This window comes from Atta colombica, unplaced genomic scaffold, assembly GCF_001594045.1.
Source record: "Atta colombica isolate Treedump-2 unplaced genomic scaffold, Acol1.0 scaffold27, whole genome shotgun sequence".
Taxonomy (NCBI): Eukaryota; Metazoa; Arthropoda; class Insecta; order Hymenoptera; family Formicidae; genus Atta; species Atta colombica.
The window spans coordinates 1752614-1770220 of record NW_017259370.1 but is presented as its reverse complement, the minus strand read 5'-3'; the positions used below and the strand labels follow the sequence as shown (position 1 = coordinate 1770220).

General features: G+C 37.6%; 2 protein-coding genes across 5 annotated transcripts in view; one reads left to right on the top strand and one right to left on the bottom strand.

The window, feature by feature from the left end:
- Nucleotides 1–6986, top strand: part of LOC108689542 (protein pangolin, isoforms A/H/I/S) — a 201074-nt gene extending 194088 nt beyond the window's left edge. For 3 of the 4 annotated variants that reach the window (XM_018196339.1, XM_018196337.1, XM_018196335.1), the window contains 2 exons: nucleotides 188–257; nucleotides 5239–6986. In XM_018196339.1, coding sequence (XP_018051828.1) covers nucleotides 188–257; nucleotides 5239–5794 — 626 coding nt within the window. In that variant the 3' untranslated portion in view covers nucleotides 5795–6986. Of the gene's footprint in view, nucleotides 1–187; nucleotides 258–2881; nucleotides 3123–5238 lie in introns of all 4 variants that reach the window. The other variant, XM_018196338.1, reaches the window with a different exon arrangement.
- A 3253-nt stretch (nucleotides 6987–10239) lies between these two features.
- LOC108689330 lies at nucleotides 10240–16559 on the bottom strand. The gene is made up of 4 exons (XM_018196064.1): nucleotides 15828–16559; nucleotides 12450–15023; nucleotides 11516–12344; nucleotides 10240–11444 (listed from the first exon to the last, which is right to left on the bottom strand). The coding sequence occupies exons 1-4, from the start codon at nucleotides 16557–16559 to the stop codon at nucleotides 10240–10242; spliced, it is 5340 nt and encodes a 1779-aa protein (XP_018051553.1).
- Between the last annotated feature and the right edge of the window lie 1048 nt (nucleotides 16560–17607).

The following is a 17607-nucleotide window of genomic DNA, read 5'->3' as shown; positions in this document are numbered from 1 at the left end:
TATATATATATATATGTTTTTTTCTTTACCACGTGTGATCATTACTCGAGTTGATTCTTCACATCTTTCTCACATGGCGATGTCAATAACTATGTCATTCTTTTGACAGAATGTACTATGTCGAATAGTAATCCCATTTGCAAACAATCCACGATCATAGCATTAATCATTAATGTTTCCCTTCTAGGTAATAACATGAAGAAATGCCGTGCCAGGTACGGATTAGATCAACAAAGCCAATGGTGCAAACCTTGCAGGTATGTGTACCATGTGCAAAGCTTTTTTTCAATATATCTTGTGCTTTAGTGAGAAAACAATTGTTAGATCGCGCGTACGATTTTCGTAGTTCGTGTGTAAATATATACTAAATTTTACAGAAGTCAATAATTTGGCAATGTCATGTTTGTCGATTGTATTTAAAAAAAATTTTACCTTGTCTATCATTCAATCTAATATAGAGGATAGAGTACACGAAATACTTCCTTAATCTCGCAAAAGAAGATCTCGGCTTCTTCCGCGTAACGTCAATCCTCTGTTTCATTTAATATAACGAGTATATAATTTAACACTTTACGGTAATGACACTCGAGTAGCTTACTTAAAGTATACTTTGGCGCTTTAAAAGTAACTGGATGATTCGGAAACATCTGTAAACGTTATTTTTTATATGTACTAATAACCTTCTTCAAGATTGCTCGCGACGTATCAGTCACAATTTCTAGTATTCTCGATTTTCGCTATCTCGTATCGGTCTCGGACCCCGTTCCGTCATCCACATGTTATCCATATGGAATGACTTAAAGACATTACCAAATGGCATATCTCCGGAACGTACACAGAAAAGACTTCAAATTAACCATAATATATAGGCTCATATATAGGCAAAAAATTTATGTTGATACAAGTATTTTGTGTTGATATTACTTTGCATTCAATTCAAGATTTGCTTAGTAAAAAAATCTTGCATCAATGCAAACTCAATCAAATCAAGACTAAAATTTTTGAAACAAGATTACAATATTTTTGCTTATACATGAGCATATCATGGTTGATTTAAGAATGATCTCTTTTTTCTGTGTGTATATACTGAAAATAAATGATATTATATTAACAGTATTAATATTTCATTGAAAATTTTGTTAATTCAATAATATTATTAATGAAATAAATATATCATGCTCTTGCATTGATCAAATTTTATTTGTTTCATTAATATTATTATGAATTATTAACAAAATTATTTTCGGTCAAAAAAATTCTGTTGATATAACATCATTTTTTTCAGTGTACAAATATCAGTGCTATGCGATAATGCGCGAAGCGTCATGCGCAGGGTCGTCTCGTGTCAAGAATAATTCATGTTTGCAATGATGGTACTCCCTTCTTATCGAATCTACAAATATAGCATAGAACGAACGAGGAAAGAAATAGAGAAAAAAAGCACAGCGTGAAGCTGCGCGCTACCATCAGAAAATGTGTCTTCCAAAGAGAAAAAAAAAGAACAAAAAGAGAAAGGGATGTGAATGACCAATCTCCTTCCTAGTTACGAGTGGGCGCACGACGCCGCCTAACGATGCTCAAACGTGTCCAACTGTATTTGGCTTGTAAATATCGGTTTCTAGAAGCACACTTTCGTAGTTTGTCGCGGTATCACGAACCACCCGTTTTTTAACGTCGATTATACACTGCTTCGTTATCACAGCGTAGCCCAAATGCCCCAACTCCTGGCTGGGTTTGTGAATTTCATGGACCTCATTAAAGGGGCGAGGACGAATCCCATCGAACGGTTCTTTTTCTTTCCTTCCGTTTATTACGCGATGAGAGAAGGTGACAGTCTCGAGAGCAATCACCAGATTAAGCGCCATTTGAAGAACGTAGTTTACCAACGAATTGTGCCAACCTGGCAAACTTTCATCATCGCGTGCATGGGAATGAATTAGAAGCGTATAAAATTCGTGTCGTAAAACGTGTTAAATTCGTGTCGTAAAACGTAAAATTTCATCCTGTGCGATTGCATTTGGTTTGTGTTCATGCTGCCAAAATCAAGATTTATTTTGTCAGATACCGGGAGCACATAGTTTGTTGCACTTGGACTTGGCCGATTGCACTCTGCATTGAATGCACGTAACTTACATACCGCCTGTATAAACGTTATTGTGCTTTCGATTAGTAATTATCACGAATATTTAAGAAATCGTATTAGAAGATTGTAAATATAACGACAATAAAAACATAAATTGTAACGCAACCACGAATATTCATAGCGCTATTAAGTGCGCTAAGATCAATTCTAATAAACCATCGTGTCAGCGCGGATACTTGGGAGACATATTTTCTGATCGATACAACAATCGCTATATCTTCCACTGTCTTTCTTCGTTCCAGTTAAAATCCAAATTTATTCCAACGGGGCCGGCAATGCTGTAATCACGATACCTATGTAATGCATAAATTATCATATCATTCGACTATCTTTTGTTGCCAAAATTTTATTTTCAAATATTTGGAGATGTCATTTATTATTAGCAAAAATATTTACATATATATGTTAAATAGAAAAAATTTAGTAGCTATTTTTTTTTATCTCTTCTAAAATAGTGATATGAAATGATATTGTCTGACATTGATATCGCGCATTCCAGAATATGAAAAGTTGCATATAAAAAATTTGATAATCTCGATCTGGTAATCACCGGCCTCGTTTTCGCGATTTTACTATCACAAGAAATCTAGGGACCGAAAGTTAGAAAAGCGGTAACACGTTCGACACACGTGCGTGTGGGTGACGACACGATACGGTGCGAGATTGAGGTGGGATTAAGTCGACGATATGTCTTAGCGAGAGAGCGCCCCTTTAATGGCTGGTGGTTGGTTTTGGCAGCCCAGTGGAGCATGGAGCGGGGATGGGCATCCACGCGAGCATAATCCATCACGGTGTGGGAAGTAGCGCGGGGGCAGGGGTCGGGGCTGGAGGTGGTGGAGGGACGGTGGGGACAGCCGCCGCCCCGCCAAACACCAACACTGCCTCCAATGCCTCCTCGCCTCAGCAAGAACCCACTTATGTTAATCTCTAGTCAAGCCTATCGCCTCCCTTCTACTGCAACACTTCTTCTTAAACAGTGGTCAGTCCCGACTTGAAACCTACGGGCCTTCGTCGGTCCTCGCTATGGCCGGCCAGTCGCTCGAAAGATAACTCACAAATGATTTTATCTGTATCTCACATAACGGGATATTAAATTTTTTTCTGAAACTTGATGAGGACATATAGCTCGTTAAATATTATTGTGGAAAGATACGAGCGAAGAGAGCCCCATAGTAAGTGGCACGACGGTGGCCCGTGATGCTCGCATTGTTTCTCATTGTTGTGGCTCTTTACAGCTTATTATTGTTATTTATTTATCCCTCTCGTTTAGTTGGAATTTATTCAGTGTTGCCCTTAGCATGGCTGATCTGTAATATATATCATATTATATATATACATATATGTTTATATATATATACACATGTAACAATTATTTATTCCGATTTTTGAACGTTTGACATTTAGAAGGTTTTTATATATTTTAATTTTTTAGCATGACAGTTCGTACGATTAAGACCGGATGATTGCGGATGTGTTCTTTTTCACATTTTTTTTTTTTTACTTTTAATATCTAATCATTTTTTTCTTTTGTAATATTTTATACAATAACGTGTTTTTATACGTATATAGTAACCACTTAAGGCACTTCTTTAAAAAAAATCTCGCTGGCTGAACGTGTAGAATGAAATTTAAGTTAAAATTTTGCACAATTTCGTATTATCAAATTGACTTTCGGACTGGATTGCAAACAACTGCAATTGCAGTTCTTTTAACAAGATACCTGTTGCCATGTCTGTATTAGACATTTATTATTTTTATTTAAACAAAAAAAGGGACGCAAATTATTATTTCCTGCGAGAAATAAATTTTTTTCAGTATAAATGCGAAGAGTACGATTTTTGCTACTCAATATTAATTATACAATTATACATAACTATCGATAATATTTGACAAATAATATATATACGTTGCAATCCAGCACGAGATTTTCAAATGTTCGTTCGTTGTCGCGCACTAAAACTACGGAATCTAACTCCCGTAAATTTTGTGTAATGCTTTGACATCCAAGTGTGACTGCGAATTAATAGAAACTTCCGTCGTCCTCGGCAGCACGGCCGATAAAACTAATTGATTTAGCTGAGAGATAAATAATGAGAGCCAATGGCAGAGCGACAAAATGTCTCGACTGCGAAGCAGTTCTTGGACGAGGTCGGACAGGCTCACTTGTGAAAATTGTGCAGTAGCAAAATGCCTTTCTTCCTCTCGTCACACGGAATCTATTCTATCGATGTCCATCTTTTACGTGACTGAAAACTTTATTTTGAATACACTTAGTCGCAATATTCCTAGTTCCACGTAACATACTGTATCCATTCAATGTATGTACGTTAATTGGCTTATGACAAATTGATGCTGAAAAAAGAACGCGGATCCCCCCCGGATATAAAATTATCGATTAACGGATGATAAACGATTCGATAGATGCCCCCTGGCATTTCGATTGAGTTTTGTTTCTTTTATCACGTACAAATTTCTTACACGTTATGCTTGTTACGTCCAAGAATTTTGAGCATGGCATTTGCGAGCGAGTGATCAGTGTCGAGCAATCGAAGCATTGTCAGGCGCACAAAGATTTGTTGCCTTCGGTAATTGAGGCATTGGAACATGAGATAATTTACTAACTCGAGATGGAGAAGTTTGTGTGTCTGACTTTGCGATGATGACGTAATCGCATGTTTTTTTTTTAATTTTTGGTAATAATTTTAGATGTAACATTTTTCATGGACACTGCGCATTTCCAACGGTGAGACTTCCACCGAATGTCGAGCTCCACGTAAAGTTTAGAGATAATTGAAGAAAATTTAGAGACGCACGCAAGAGTCGAATTAAAATTAAATATTGTTTGAAAAAATATTACTTTGATTGGTCACACAATATCAGATTGAAGTAATCTTCTAGCTATGTTTTGTATATTAAAGAACATCGTGCTTTTAGAATATTACCAAAATATAAATAAAAATTTATATATTTGCTATATTATTTAAGAAATTATCTCTCACAGATGGAAATTGCAGCAATCGAAAGACAATATTATATTGTGTTTTCAATACACCTAAACGAGCATGTACTAATCGGTTCCACGTCGTTATTTCCAGACGTAAGAAGAAATGTATCAGATACATGGGGGAGGGAGGAGACGGAGACGGTGAAGCTGACGGTGAAGCTGAGGATGATCATTCAGAGGATAATCTGGGTAGCGTAGGAGAGGCGGGGACTCCTGAGGAGGACGAATCTTTGAGTAGTCCCGGGGGCCTATCCGCGTTGTCTAGTCTGGCGAGTCCTTCGTTGGTCTTACCATCGCCCTCAAGTCTGGCCAGTCCATGTCCGTGCCCGTGCCCGTTGACGCCCCCGGTGCCGCCCCCACCTCTGTCAAACACGAACCAGCCGCCGGCGGTGACAACGACGACGACGACGACGACATCGGTGGCGGCGGCGGCGGCAGCGGCAGCGATGGCAATGGCAGGATCGGCAGTGACATCAGCGGTAATGCAACAGCAACCGCAACCACCTCCGCAGCCTCACCGCAATCCCGTAGGCACGAATCCTCACGACATTAACAATCCGCTCAGCGTGAACCAGCTGACCGGACAGTGTATAAAAAGCGAGCCCGCACCTTCGGGCCCTTCCAACCCGGCAATCAGTGTTACGTAGCCCCGGCCGGACCCACGTGACCGAACTGTTGCTACACGCGGTGTCATCTATAGGGTCCGTCTACGTATGCACGCGATAAGAAGGCTGGATAATGAAGAACCGACTAAAATGATGATAGAAATAAAAAAAGGAACTTGGCGAATGAGAAACCAAATAAGAATCGCTTTCGTTTAGCGTTTCTCTCAGTTCCGATCTGATTTGGGAGGGGCGGGGGGAGGGGGGGGATTTGACAGAGGCTCAAGGAGACTATAGTATTTTCGAGATGCCTGAAAGTAATTCGAGTGGTTACTTAGTCGAATTAGATGCAGTCTACAATCGAAGCGGTACTGTTGATGATTCGAATTTGAACATGCGAAATCATCGTACGAATCTTCCAGCGCCATTATGGATTGATAGCGTCGCCTTCGATTATTTTCTCCTGGCCTCACTCTTATCCATTCGCCGAAATAGAGATCATCCAAAGTCGGGAATAATGATCAAGACGTTATTATACGTGTTAACGAAAGAACAGAAATAAATACTATGTGCAGAAATACTCAGGACCAAGTATTTGGTTGTAGTCACCCGCTCAGCAAAAAGACAAATGTAAGCGAGATATAAGCGTGAGAGAATATATGTGCATGTATGCTTGCGAAGCTGGGGAAGAGCAAGGTGCACGTCTGATAATAATGCGACAGAGAAAGCAAGCTCATTGAAAGTGCGCGTGACGCAGCTTGTAGTCCTTGTTACGTTGTGATGCCAATGACTGAGAGTCATGTTCCTGTGCCAGCTACTATACTCTAGGAAAGTAATTATATTGCGGATAAATAGCTAAAAGCATAAAGCGGAGGAGCCGCAAGAAAAAAAAAATGAAGCGGCGCGCTCACGCGTGAGATGCGTTTTATTATCATTTGTTTATTCGACCTCACCTCACACGTCAAGTGTGTGTTAAGATATCTAACTTCTATGTATATGCAATTTGTTATTTTTTTAAAAGTCTATACACACCGTGCGGGTTGATTAGCATGTAAGATCCTTTTTATTGACTCCCCATTCACTCGAATATTTTTTTCTTTCTCTCTCCTTTTCTTTTTCTTCCCTTATTTTTGATAATGTTACATTGATAAATGGCGCTATACGATCGATAAGGTTCTAAAGGCAACGTGTTTCTGTAAAACTTGTCAAGTAAACTTTTCCATTTGTACGGAATATAACACGCTATTAACTACGTAGTTATTAAGTATAAATACGTATATTGATAAATGCGTATTAATACTAATAATATGTATTTATTAAACTTCAAATTTTTATTATTACTGTCGCAATCGACTTAACATCATTCAATGTCTTTATCTTTTGATTCTTTTCTCAAATTAGATAATAATTTTAGCCGTTGATTCGCATGCTTTGTACTTTCGATTGAACAAAGACAATAATAAAAATAAAAACTAAACTCAATGAATGCAATTATTCTCTATAGAAATATTGGAATTAGTTGCATCAGTCTCAAATAACTTGCGAATGTCAAAAGTTACATTGACGTTTTCAGAAGATTATCCTATAATCTGTTTATTTCCCTCTCATATTTTTATTATTCTTTTTAAACATTTTCTACTTATCTTTTCACTTTTACGTATTAACGTGAGCGTTCGATGAGTGTGTAGTAATCCAATGCGACTTGAGGATTAGTTGATTTGTAATCTGTATGTTTGCGCATCAGAGAAATAAGTTTCTCTCTCAAATCGTGAAATAGAAAAATTTATCGTTGGAACAATCGCTCAATAAATGATGATTAAGAACGGATTTTCGAAAAAACATTTTATGATATCGTAAAAAGTTTATAAGTTTTAGTAATGTTTTATATATTTTTCTCTCCGTTATTAACGGAGTTTTTAGCATGTGGTTTCAAACATTAGGATAATGCAGGTTTTTTGTTTCTAGGTGCAAAACATTATAAATATTTTTATCGGCAACTCTACGTTTTTCCTTATGTTTTATTATATATATATATATATTGTTTATATATCGTATCTCGGTGTAACGTGCAAATGTAAAACGTACTATTTGAACAATTATATACGAAATAATATGAAATAATGAATATATTTTTCATTATTTTGTGAGTTGTTTTTGTTGCGAAAAATCTATTAGCCGATAATCCTCTTTTTTTATAAATGTAATAGAAATTAATCGTAAAAGATTCTTCGCAATATTGTTTCGTAAGAGAACAGCTAATTTCTTTCATTTTTATTCATCTTATCATTAAGATTTTAATCATCGCTAATTTCAAAAAAATTTTATTTTCAATATTTTCAAAAATACATATTTACAAAAATGACAAAAACGAATTTTTTTTACAATAAGACATTACACACAATAGTACGTTTTGTAAAAAGATAAAAAATTCACGTATCTTATATGCAATTTCGAGCACACCGATTATATAATTGCGATGAGAATTGTTAATGACTGATCTCGTTCTGTTATGCGACATTTTGGTGCGATTCTAGTTTTTCTTTACCGTCTATTACCAAATCGGAAAGAAATGGGCGAAAGGGATCCTTTGTAACGATTGTTCCGTAAGCGTTTATTCAGAGAGCAGTTTCTCTTTTGTACATAAAATAAATATGTTTTATATAAGATGCATTTATTGCGGCGCATGGGAAAGTGCAATGGAGGTGCCAATGAGAGAATGAGAGTGTGAAATTGCGCGCGTTTGTGCGCCACGAAATGGAAGTAGACGTTGCACAAGAATGCACGCGAACGTCTATGACAATATCTTCCCTTATTTCCCTTCCGCAATGTGTTTCCCCTTCTTTTTTTCTTTTTATATTCTTTGTTTTTTCTTTTGTTTTTTTACTTCATTAGCCGCGTTCAGCAGAAAAGCAGCTTTGCAATTGTAAAATTCTTCAACATGGATTGGTTCTTATCCTTAGCTTCTTATTAGATCTACATGCGTAACCAATAATATTAAACAATTTTGCAACAGTTTTTGCGATTGCTTTTTCTGCTGAACTCAGCCGTAGACTGGAATCATCCGGTGTCTGTATAACGAACATGGCGAAAACCGCTGTAGGAACGCATCGTCGAGTATAGCAGCGAACTAAACGTGCCATAACAACGTCATGCCAATATTATCCATATAATACATATTGTTTTTGACATTATAATCCATTCCTAGTTCCGTCGTGGAGCGTCAGCCACTGACGCGAACTTGTTCTTTTCTCCCTCCTTCCCTCTTCACTCGATCCACCGTTCTCTCTCCCTTCCTACCCGCCTTCTTCGTTTGTCGATCGAACTCTTTAAACAGACTGAAAATGGCATTTAGTAGGAACCTTTTCGCGAATGACGATCTATATATTATGCGATCGCGAACAAAGCGAAATATTTTAGCAGTACTCGAACGAAAGAGAAACGTAGACTCTCGCGCGTACAGGATGTTCGATCGAGGAACTGAAGTACCTATCGAATAAGTACGGGGCAAGGACAACCAGCAACGTCTCACGAGAGACGAATGCGGAAAGAAAGGAGGTAGCAGTGGACATTTAGCGACAGATATAGTCAATACATGAAAACGAGACTCTTCAAGTTTCACGCGAGACATTTGAGTATCGTTATACATGAGGAGAATGATGGTGAGTGGGACCGATTTCTTCCTGATGAGCGATTTGATTTGGAACCGCAAAGGAAGCCCTCATAGATCATCTCGAGCCCGCTCGCTACTTCCTTTCTCGCTCTGTTAGGAACGACGTCGTCTAGGATTCAGTGACGAACTGTTTGGGGACGTGAAAGCGTCTCGGTTTAACCGGGTATAAAGAGAACGTATCCCCTGGGATGCAGAATGCGATTCTCGGAATGCGAGCAAACTCGCTCGATACGGCCTACAGTCCGCTCGAGAAGAGAGAGTATCGAGATTTGCTCGCGAGTCGCAAATGATGACCCCCCCCCCCCTTTCTCCGGTGACGAGGGTGACCAAGCTCGTGCCGATCGAGTCGGGAGTTCGAAGCTAGTGTCTCGCTTCAAAGGAATGATTGTACCATATTGTAAAGTATCAATCGACAGTTCTCAACTGCGTTGTACAGTGTTTTCTAAGTATCTAGGCTGATAGCGCGCGTGTAATTGAAGAAAAGGAACATTGTATTTATACTAATAAGCGATCTGTATCATTCATTCTCGTATAGCCTGTAATCCTACTCATGTAGATGCTAAAAGTGATTTGTGTCATAAAGAAACCCTATAAATAAAATTAGCACTTTGAGAACGTTGTCGACCGCGTGTACAAATTTTTTCTCTCACTTCCATTTATCTTTCGTTGACTTTGATGCAAAATTTTCGCGTGCGTTTAAGGATTGTGAAATATTTTCTTAAATTCTGAAAATTTTACATAGATGCATGGCACCTTGAGATTCGTATCGTTGTAGTTACTTGGAGAATAAAGAAAAGTAAAACGTACAACCAAATATTTATTAATATTTACATGAATAAATGTCTCTCGTGGTTGAAAAAAAATGCAGGCTCAATACGTTAACCGCGTTCAGAGTATATACATTCGATCGCTTCGAGTTGCAATTGTCCACGAATATCTTTGCCATCCTTGCGATACTGTTACACTTGAACATACATGCGGCGCCGTCGTAGGCAGGTTTACCCCGATCATTTCTCGAGCACGGGTCAAACATATAGAATTTACCGTAATGCTGCATCACAGCCATCGCCAGATTGTTTGTGTGCAATATTCCGGCGCAATTCACGCGGAAAAACATAGCGAGCGCCTCGGACAGATCGAAGATATGAAGTATCCCGGCGGTAGTATGATTATGAACGTGAATGGTGACCCTCAAGTCACCCACGATAAACACGGTGAGCAACTCACTGGGTGAGAGATTCCTGGCGCCCGGTCGAGCGGCTCGGGCACTCTCAAAGTACAGCGAATCACCGTACTTGAGTACGGTATCAATTAGCTCGGAAGTCCACGTGGATGGCACGTGCAGCAGCCCCATTACAACGGCGACTGCCGCGATTGCCGTACTCTGCAAACCCCTGTTTCTCAGACTGAAGGTACGATGATTCATGTGCAGGCTGCCATGCAGAACGCTCAGTTCGTCGTTCACGATACTGTACTCATTCAGCGATTCCACGTTCAACCTAACTGTCTTTTTTGGGCAGATAATTGAAACAAGTGGCGCGATACGATCTAAATATGGTTGGAAACCACCTGGACACGGCAATGTCTCAATTATGACGTTCCTTATGATTACTCGACAGATCTCGAAAGCCCCATATCTCTCACGGGGATCAATGTTTGCAAAGATTGTATCATATAAAGGTTCCAGACAAGCAAACCACATTATACATGAAGTTCCGTTGGAATCTGGTAGACCCTGATCGTTTCTAGCTCTAGGATCATACATGAAGTAAACACCCAGATCTTTCCAAATAGCTATCATACCGCGATCGGTTATTAGAATACCAGCACGATTATCTTCAAAAAATTTCCGCAAACCTTCCTCCAATAAAATCGAAGAAGATTGTTCTCGCCGAGTCGTTCTCTTCTCGCGTTTGTCAATCTTTTCTTTCTCTTCCCCCTTTTTATCTTCCGAGACGGAAGGTTCAATCGCCACCAGACCGATTACGGTATTAGGCTCAATGTCAGCAGTCAAAACATTGACACCTGCGAAAATATAAATTCCGAAATTTGTTCAGAATTATTTTAAAAGCAGCGGAAACGTACGACATACATACCCACATAGAATACTCTGATAATATCCTTTGGTTTCAATCTCGATTCGGGTTTGATCTTTCTTGATTCTTGATGAACGTTACTACCGATTGCCAAAATCTCGTCCATAGTCTTTTTCGTCCAGGTGATGGGACTCTTAACGATTGACATACCGAGCGCAACGACACAATTTGCCGCTGTTTGTCGACTACGTAACGTCTCGGGAAAGATCTTGTCGCCTTGATGATAGCTTCCACGCAAGATAGCACGCGCCTCGCCCCGTAATTTTCTGTAAGCGTTCAAAGGAGGCAGGTTCGTTGGTCGAATCGCCGGACTAGGATCAAGTTTCCAAAGTGGCGGTTTAGTCCAGTCCAGCACGTCGATCGCAGTAATCTGATAATCGCCTTCGGTTCCCAAGTGATGTAGAAGATAATCTACAAGGAGACTCATATCCTTGAACCTGATTACTTGCGGTACCGTTGACACGTTTTCTTTCATAGTAGCGGACCAATTGGGTATTAGAACGTAATATGCGTCATCGGCCTTCCATATGGCTAAATTTTTATTTCCTCGTACGGTCAATACGCCAGCTTCGTACTTGTTGAAGAAATTGTCGATTCCGCTCCGTAAATTTTGAATCTTAGGAGCTATCCCGGTAAGACTACCCGCTTGAACACAATCCTTGATTGTTAAAGCGATGCGCCGAGAAGACAGGAAAAATTCACTGATGATTTCGTTCACTAAGGGTACCGAGCCATTACCGAGTCTCTCGACACACTTTGAATGTAGTTTGTCGCCAGTAACGATAACTTGATCGAGAATTGACGATGTCCACTGTCTCGGTTGGTAGACCTTTATTAATTTTCTATGTTAATTATCTTTGCGCAATTGAGTTATATATAGTTGAATTAATTAAGTAAAATTAATTAAGCTGATTATATAAAGAAAAAAAGAAACCTTGGAAAAGACGATGGCCATCGCGGCGATGGCTGCACTTTGTTTGCCATGATTTGTCTTGTCGAACCTTTCGTCTGTCATAGTGACGTTACCGTCGATGCTCCAGACACCGTCTGCGAGTTTGGGAAAATGATGCCACAGATCTTCACCGGAAGTAGTCTTTTTCACACGTTCGGCTTGAGCCACTCGCGTCTCGTACACATTGTCGATTGAGATGGCATCGATGACGAAGTCGTCGGCCTCCCGTACAACTGTTCGAAGAATGTCAGCTAATGAGGGGATATCGGTGAACCACATCACTGCTGCAGCTTCATTCTTATCTGTAGATTTGCCTTGAGCGTTTCTACCCCTAGGATCCATTGTGAAGAACACTTCGCCTTCTCTCCAAATCGGCATTATTACGTCATCCTGACGAAATATTCCCATCGAGTTTTCCTCAAAAAACTGTTCGAGTAATCTTATCACATCAGTCATGCTTCCGGTGATAGATTCTTCTTCAAATCCAACTGACATTCGATTGACTCCTATGGTAAAGTTTTCTGCGATTTCCGTAGGAAGAAGATAATCTCTGGGAGTTTCCTCTTCAGCCTCTACTTCAGGTAGATTTATTAAGTTCTCATTAGTGAGTTTATCGCCAATTTTCAAGATATCATCTACAAGTTCACTGTACCATAAATGAGGATCGTAAAGTTTTGTCATAGCCAAAGTCGTTAAACCATTAGCAGCTTGCTGTTTATCTCTCGTTATTCGTTTGAAGACCAATTCATTTCTTTGATTGATGGTACCCAAAAGTATAGCGCCAGTCTCGCCCAAATTCGAATAGTTGTTCAAATTCGGCATAATCGGTATTAGTTTATCTGCCTCAATCTCCTCATCCGTCATAAGTGGACCGATAGACACAGACTTTAATTCATGTATCATGAAATCGTTCTCGCCTTCATTGTGCCCCGCATTCTTTTTAATGAGATCTGCTAACGCTGAGAGGTCCGAAGATCGTACCAAGCAGGCAGAATTTTCTTCGTCTCTCTCCGCTGATTGACCTAATTTATCACGAGGATTTGGATCGAAATAATAATAAAATATCTCTTTTTTATCCTCGTCCTTCATCTCTTCTTCGTCTTTCCATACTGCCACTGAGAGTCTCTTCGTCTCAACTATTCCATAATATTTGTCCTCGAAGAATTGATTTAAGCCTCTTTCTAAGTTTAGTAATTTAGAATCATCCGATGCTGATAGATCACCGACAACTGCCGCCTCGTTGATATCAATAATTACTTTTCGATTTTTGAAATACAAATTTTTTTTCAGATCTCGGACAAGAAGCAATTTTTCAGTTTCTTCTTCCATTGTGACAGGCTTAGACCAGTTGTAATAAGCGTCGCCTTCCTTGATCACTTCATCGACGGTTTCCTTACTCCATTTTGCTGCTGGCGTTTCCCCTGCACTAACCAAGGCCACAACTGGCATAGCGAGACCTTGAACTCCTTGATTTTCTTCTTCAAATAACTCATCCATGTTGGATATTTCACCTTGCAACACCCACGTCTTACCTGCCATACCGGGCTGAAACTCGTTCCAAGCTCGAGTGCCAGGCACATCGTCCACGATCGTGACATGCCGAATAGTGAACCGATCGTTCTTTCTCGTAGGATCAACATTTTTCAAGAACAGTGCAGTCAAGGAATCTAAGTCTGGAAATCGAATCACGCAACAATTTCCTATTTCTTTCTTATCCTTCTGTATAATTTCCTCTTTTCTATCCTTTTCTGTAACTTTGTCAGTTTTCTCTTCTCTTATCCTAATGCCAGTGGCATCACAATATCGAGGATCGAATAGATAGTAATAATCATCCTGACTCCAGACTGTCACCGCCATTGAAGTCGTTTCGATCACACCTTCCTCGTTTAACAGAAAAAACTCTTCTAGTGCCTGTTTCAAATTCAAAACTGACGGTACCTTCGAGGTAATTGTACCGGTCACGGTGATCAGATCGACATCTATCACTAGTTTACGATCTTCTATTTGGAATTTGGTATTATCTAAATCGGCCGCTGTCATTGTCTTTATTATTGGCTTGTCGGATTTAACTTTAGCATACAATAAATCACCCATCATCAGGATTTCATCCAGCGTCGATCTCACCCATGTCTTTACTGGATGCATTTTCTTCATAGCAATAGCCATCACGCAATTTGCTACGTTTTGTCCACCTTTGCCTTTGTATATTTCCTCGTCTTCATAGGTTAGACCATGAAGAATCGCTATTTTATCGGGTAATTCCGTGAACGTGGATGGCACGTTTACTCGCATGTCATCGTATGAATATCCTGTGTCAAAGTTGTTTCGATTCACCAACAACTCTGTAGCAAAATATCGATCGATGCTATAATTTGAAATTTTGATTGATAACGGTTCTTTTCGTATTCTTGCGAGTTTGTGCACTTTTTCTTTCTGCACAGGCTTTGTGCAGTCCACTTTATGATCATCGATGTCAATAGGATTAATGGATCGTAATACGCTCTTCCGAACTATAGGTGGACCAATAACATCGAATCGGTCAACGAATGCATCGACCTATAAATGTCTATTTTCATATATATGTATAACTATGTAAGTATTTTTTTATATATAAATACCTAGCAAACGAGAATGGATTAAAATAAATTGAAATTTTTTTCTATCCGAATGCGTATTTTAAATAGCGAATACTTTTTTTTTATTTAATTGAATTCAATTGGATTCAATTAGATTCAATTGGATGCAATTGGATTGAAAAACTACATTTCCTATTCAAAATTTTGAATTGAATAATATTCACAATGTGTGTGTTGTGCACAGAAAAAGCTAATATTATTTTTAAATTGAAGAGCATAGAGATATGCTCTATGCAATTCCTATAAATTAATAACAATGCATTCAGGATTGAAAAACATTCATTTTAATATTCGTGAATCAATATTTCTGAAAATCTGAATCCATTTCAATTCATTTCAATTCTCATTTGCTGGGTATATATTATTTACATCATTCTTTTTATCTTTATATAAATATCTTTATATAGTATATGGACTTTCTCTTTGTAATATACTTGTGTAATAATAATGAATTTTATTCTTACAAGTAACATTTCATAAAAAAAAATAAGCTTCTCCCTTCTCTCTCTCTCTCTCTCTTTCTCTCTTTCTCTCGCCGCGGAAAAAAATGTTATATAAATGGACATATTTTTTATATATAATCATATATAATTGTATATAAAATATTTAAGTTAATTTTTTTTTATATAATTATATTTAATCTTATATAATTATATATGAAACATTTTCTCCCGGATCTCTATTACTACTATTATTATTATCGCTATTCTACTGCTATTATTACCTCTATGGCACGCAACAAGGTGACTTTGTCGATACAATATCGAGAGTCATAACGCCAATTTAGATTCTTTAACAAATGATCATGCAAGTCATTTATATACTTGAACCTCATGAGGCAAGCTGTGCCATCAGCATAATGTAGACCAGTCTCATCGCATGAGGCTGGATTGTAGCAAAAGAAACCGGCATTTCCAGACTGACGCCATACAGCAACGGAATTACCTTGAGCAGTGATTACTCCAGAATCATTATTTCTGAGAAATTTTTGGAGGCCTTCAGCAAAATCCGAACAGCCAATTGACTGGCTAAAGAGATTGCCGCGGATACCATTTTTTTCGATATCAACCCAAATTTTGTAGAAACCAATATAGAATTCATTGTGTACGAGATTGGTCCTCATATATTCATCGTCTTTCAACTTGTTTCTCCTCAAGCTTATGCGAAACAACTTGTCACCATATTCGAGTACTTGATCTATATGATGACTCGTCCACTCTTTGGGTTCAAACAGGCGACCGTAAACGATAGCCACTATCGTGCACGGTGCTGCTTGTCGTCCTCGACTTTTATACTTGAACCGGCGATCACTCATCGCACGAGAACCTCGAAGAATAAATGAACATGGTGTTAGAACTTGAAAGCGATGCCATCGTTTTCCAATATTATTACGAAGTGAAATTTTTTTTTTGATTTGTCCTATATCACCCTCGCCGATACTACTATGATCCTCCATATCTTCTAACTTTTGTGATAATTTATTTTTCGATAATTTACATTTCTCTTGAGATGTCAGATCCGAATATATATATATATATATATATATATATGTATTTGTCTATAAAAAATTAATGAAGAAATTAATTTAAAAAATTTACATGGATGCATATATTTTTTATAATTCAATAAAATTTAATATTTTAATAATTTAAGTTCGTACTTACTTAACCCATGATAAAAATTAATGAATGAAAATGATATTAAACTATATTTTTGTTTCGCGTTTTTAACAATATAAAAATTACTGTGTTGCTTGCAGAATTTTGCTTTGGAATTGTTTCACTTGTAGATTTACGAGTATGATTAAATAAGTTTTATGCAAAGAAAGACATCTGTCAAAAGATTAATTTGGAACCGAAACAAAAGGTATCGATTAAACAAGCCTGTAATTTTCGATACAATAATTGTATATATGTCTCAAGAAGTCAACATCAAAAATTACATTTAAAAAAGAATTATAAAAGAAATATAAAAAAGAATTTATAATTTATAGTGATTTGAAAGGTAAAGAACATACAGAGATGATCCGAGTAAAGTATATTTAAAACTTTATTACGTCAACATATGAAAATTATAATAAATATTTTATAAATACAGAAGTATAAATAAAGTGAAGCCAAATACAACTTGCTTTTCATTGTAATAATATCGATGTTTTCGTAAAGATTTATATACAATGTATGAATAATAGAATAGAAATCAAGTTGCATCATCACTTATTCAATTTTCAAGGAATTTAGTACACGGAAATGTAATTATTCCACGAATAATCGAAGAATGCTATTGTATACATGTATTTAACGATAACAAAATTTTGATTAGTTTTCGCGCAATGACAAAAGCTCTTTTGCTAAATTATTCTTTATTTACAACGCATATATATTTTTTCTTCTTATATATAATATGTATACTTAACTAATCTAATCAGTTTATTATAACAAGTTACCAAAAAATATCTACACGTAAAAATATATAGATATATATATATATACATATAAACACAC

Bases quoted from the DNA above. Each gene is read 5' to 3' on its own strand.
- LOC108689330 (XM_018196064.1), bottom strand. From the start codon at position 16,559: ATGGAGGATCATAGTAGTATCGGCGAGGGTGATATAGGACAAATCAAA. The intron at 12,345-12,449 runs GTTTCTTTTTTT...AAATTAATAAAG, and splicing joins TGGCCATCGTCTTTTCCAAG to GTCTACCAACCGAGACAGTG. The intron at 11,445-11,515 runs GTATGTATGTCG...ATATTTTCGCAG, and splicing joins TATCAGAGTATTCTATGTGG to GTGTCAATGTTTTGACTGCT.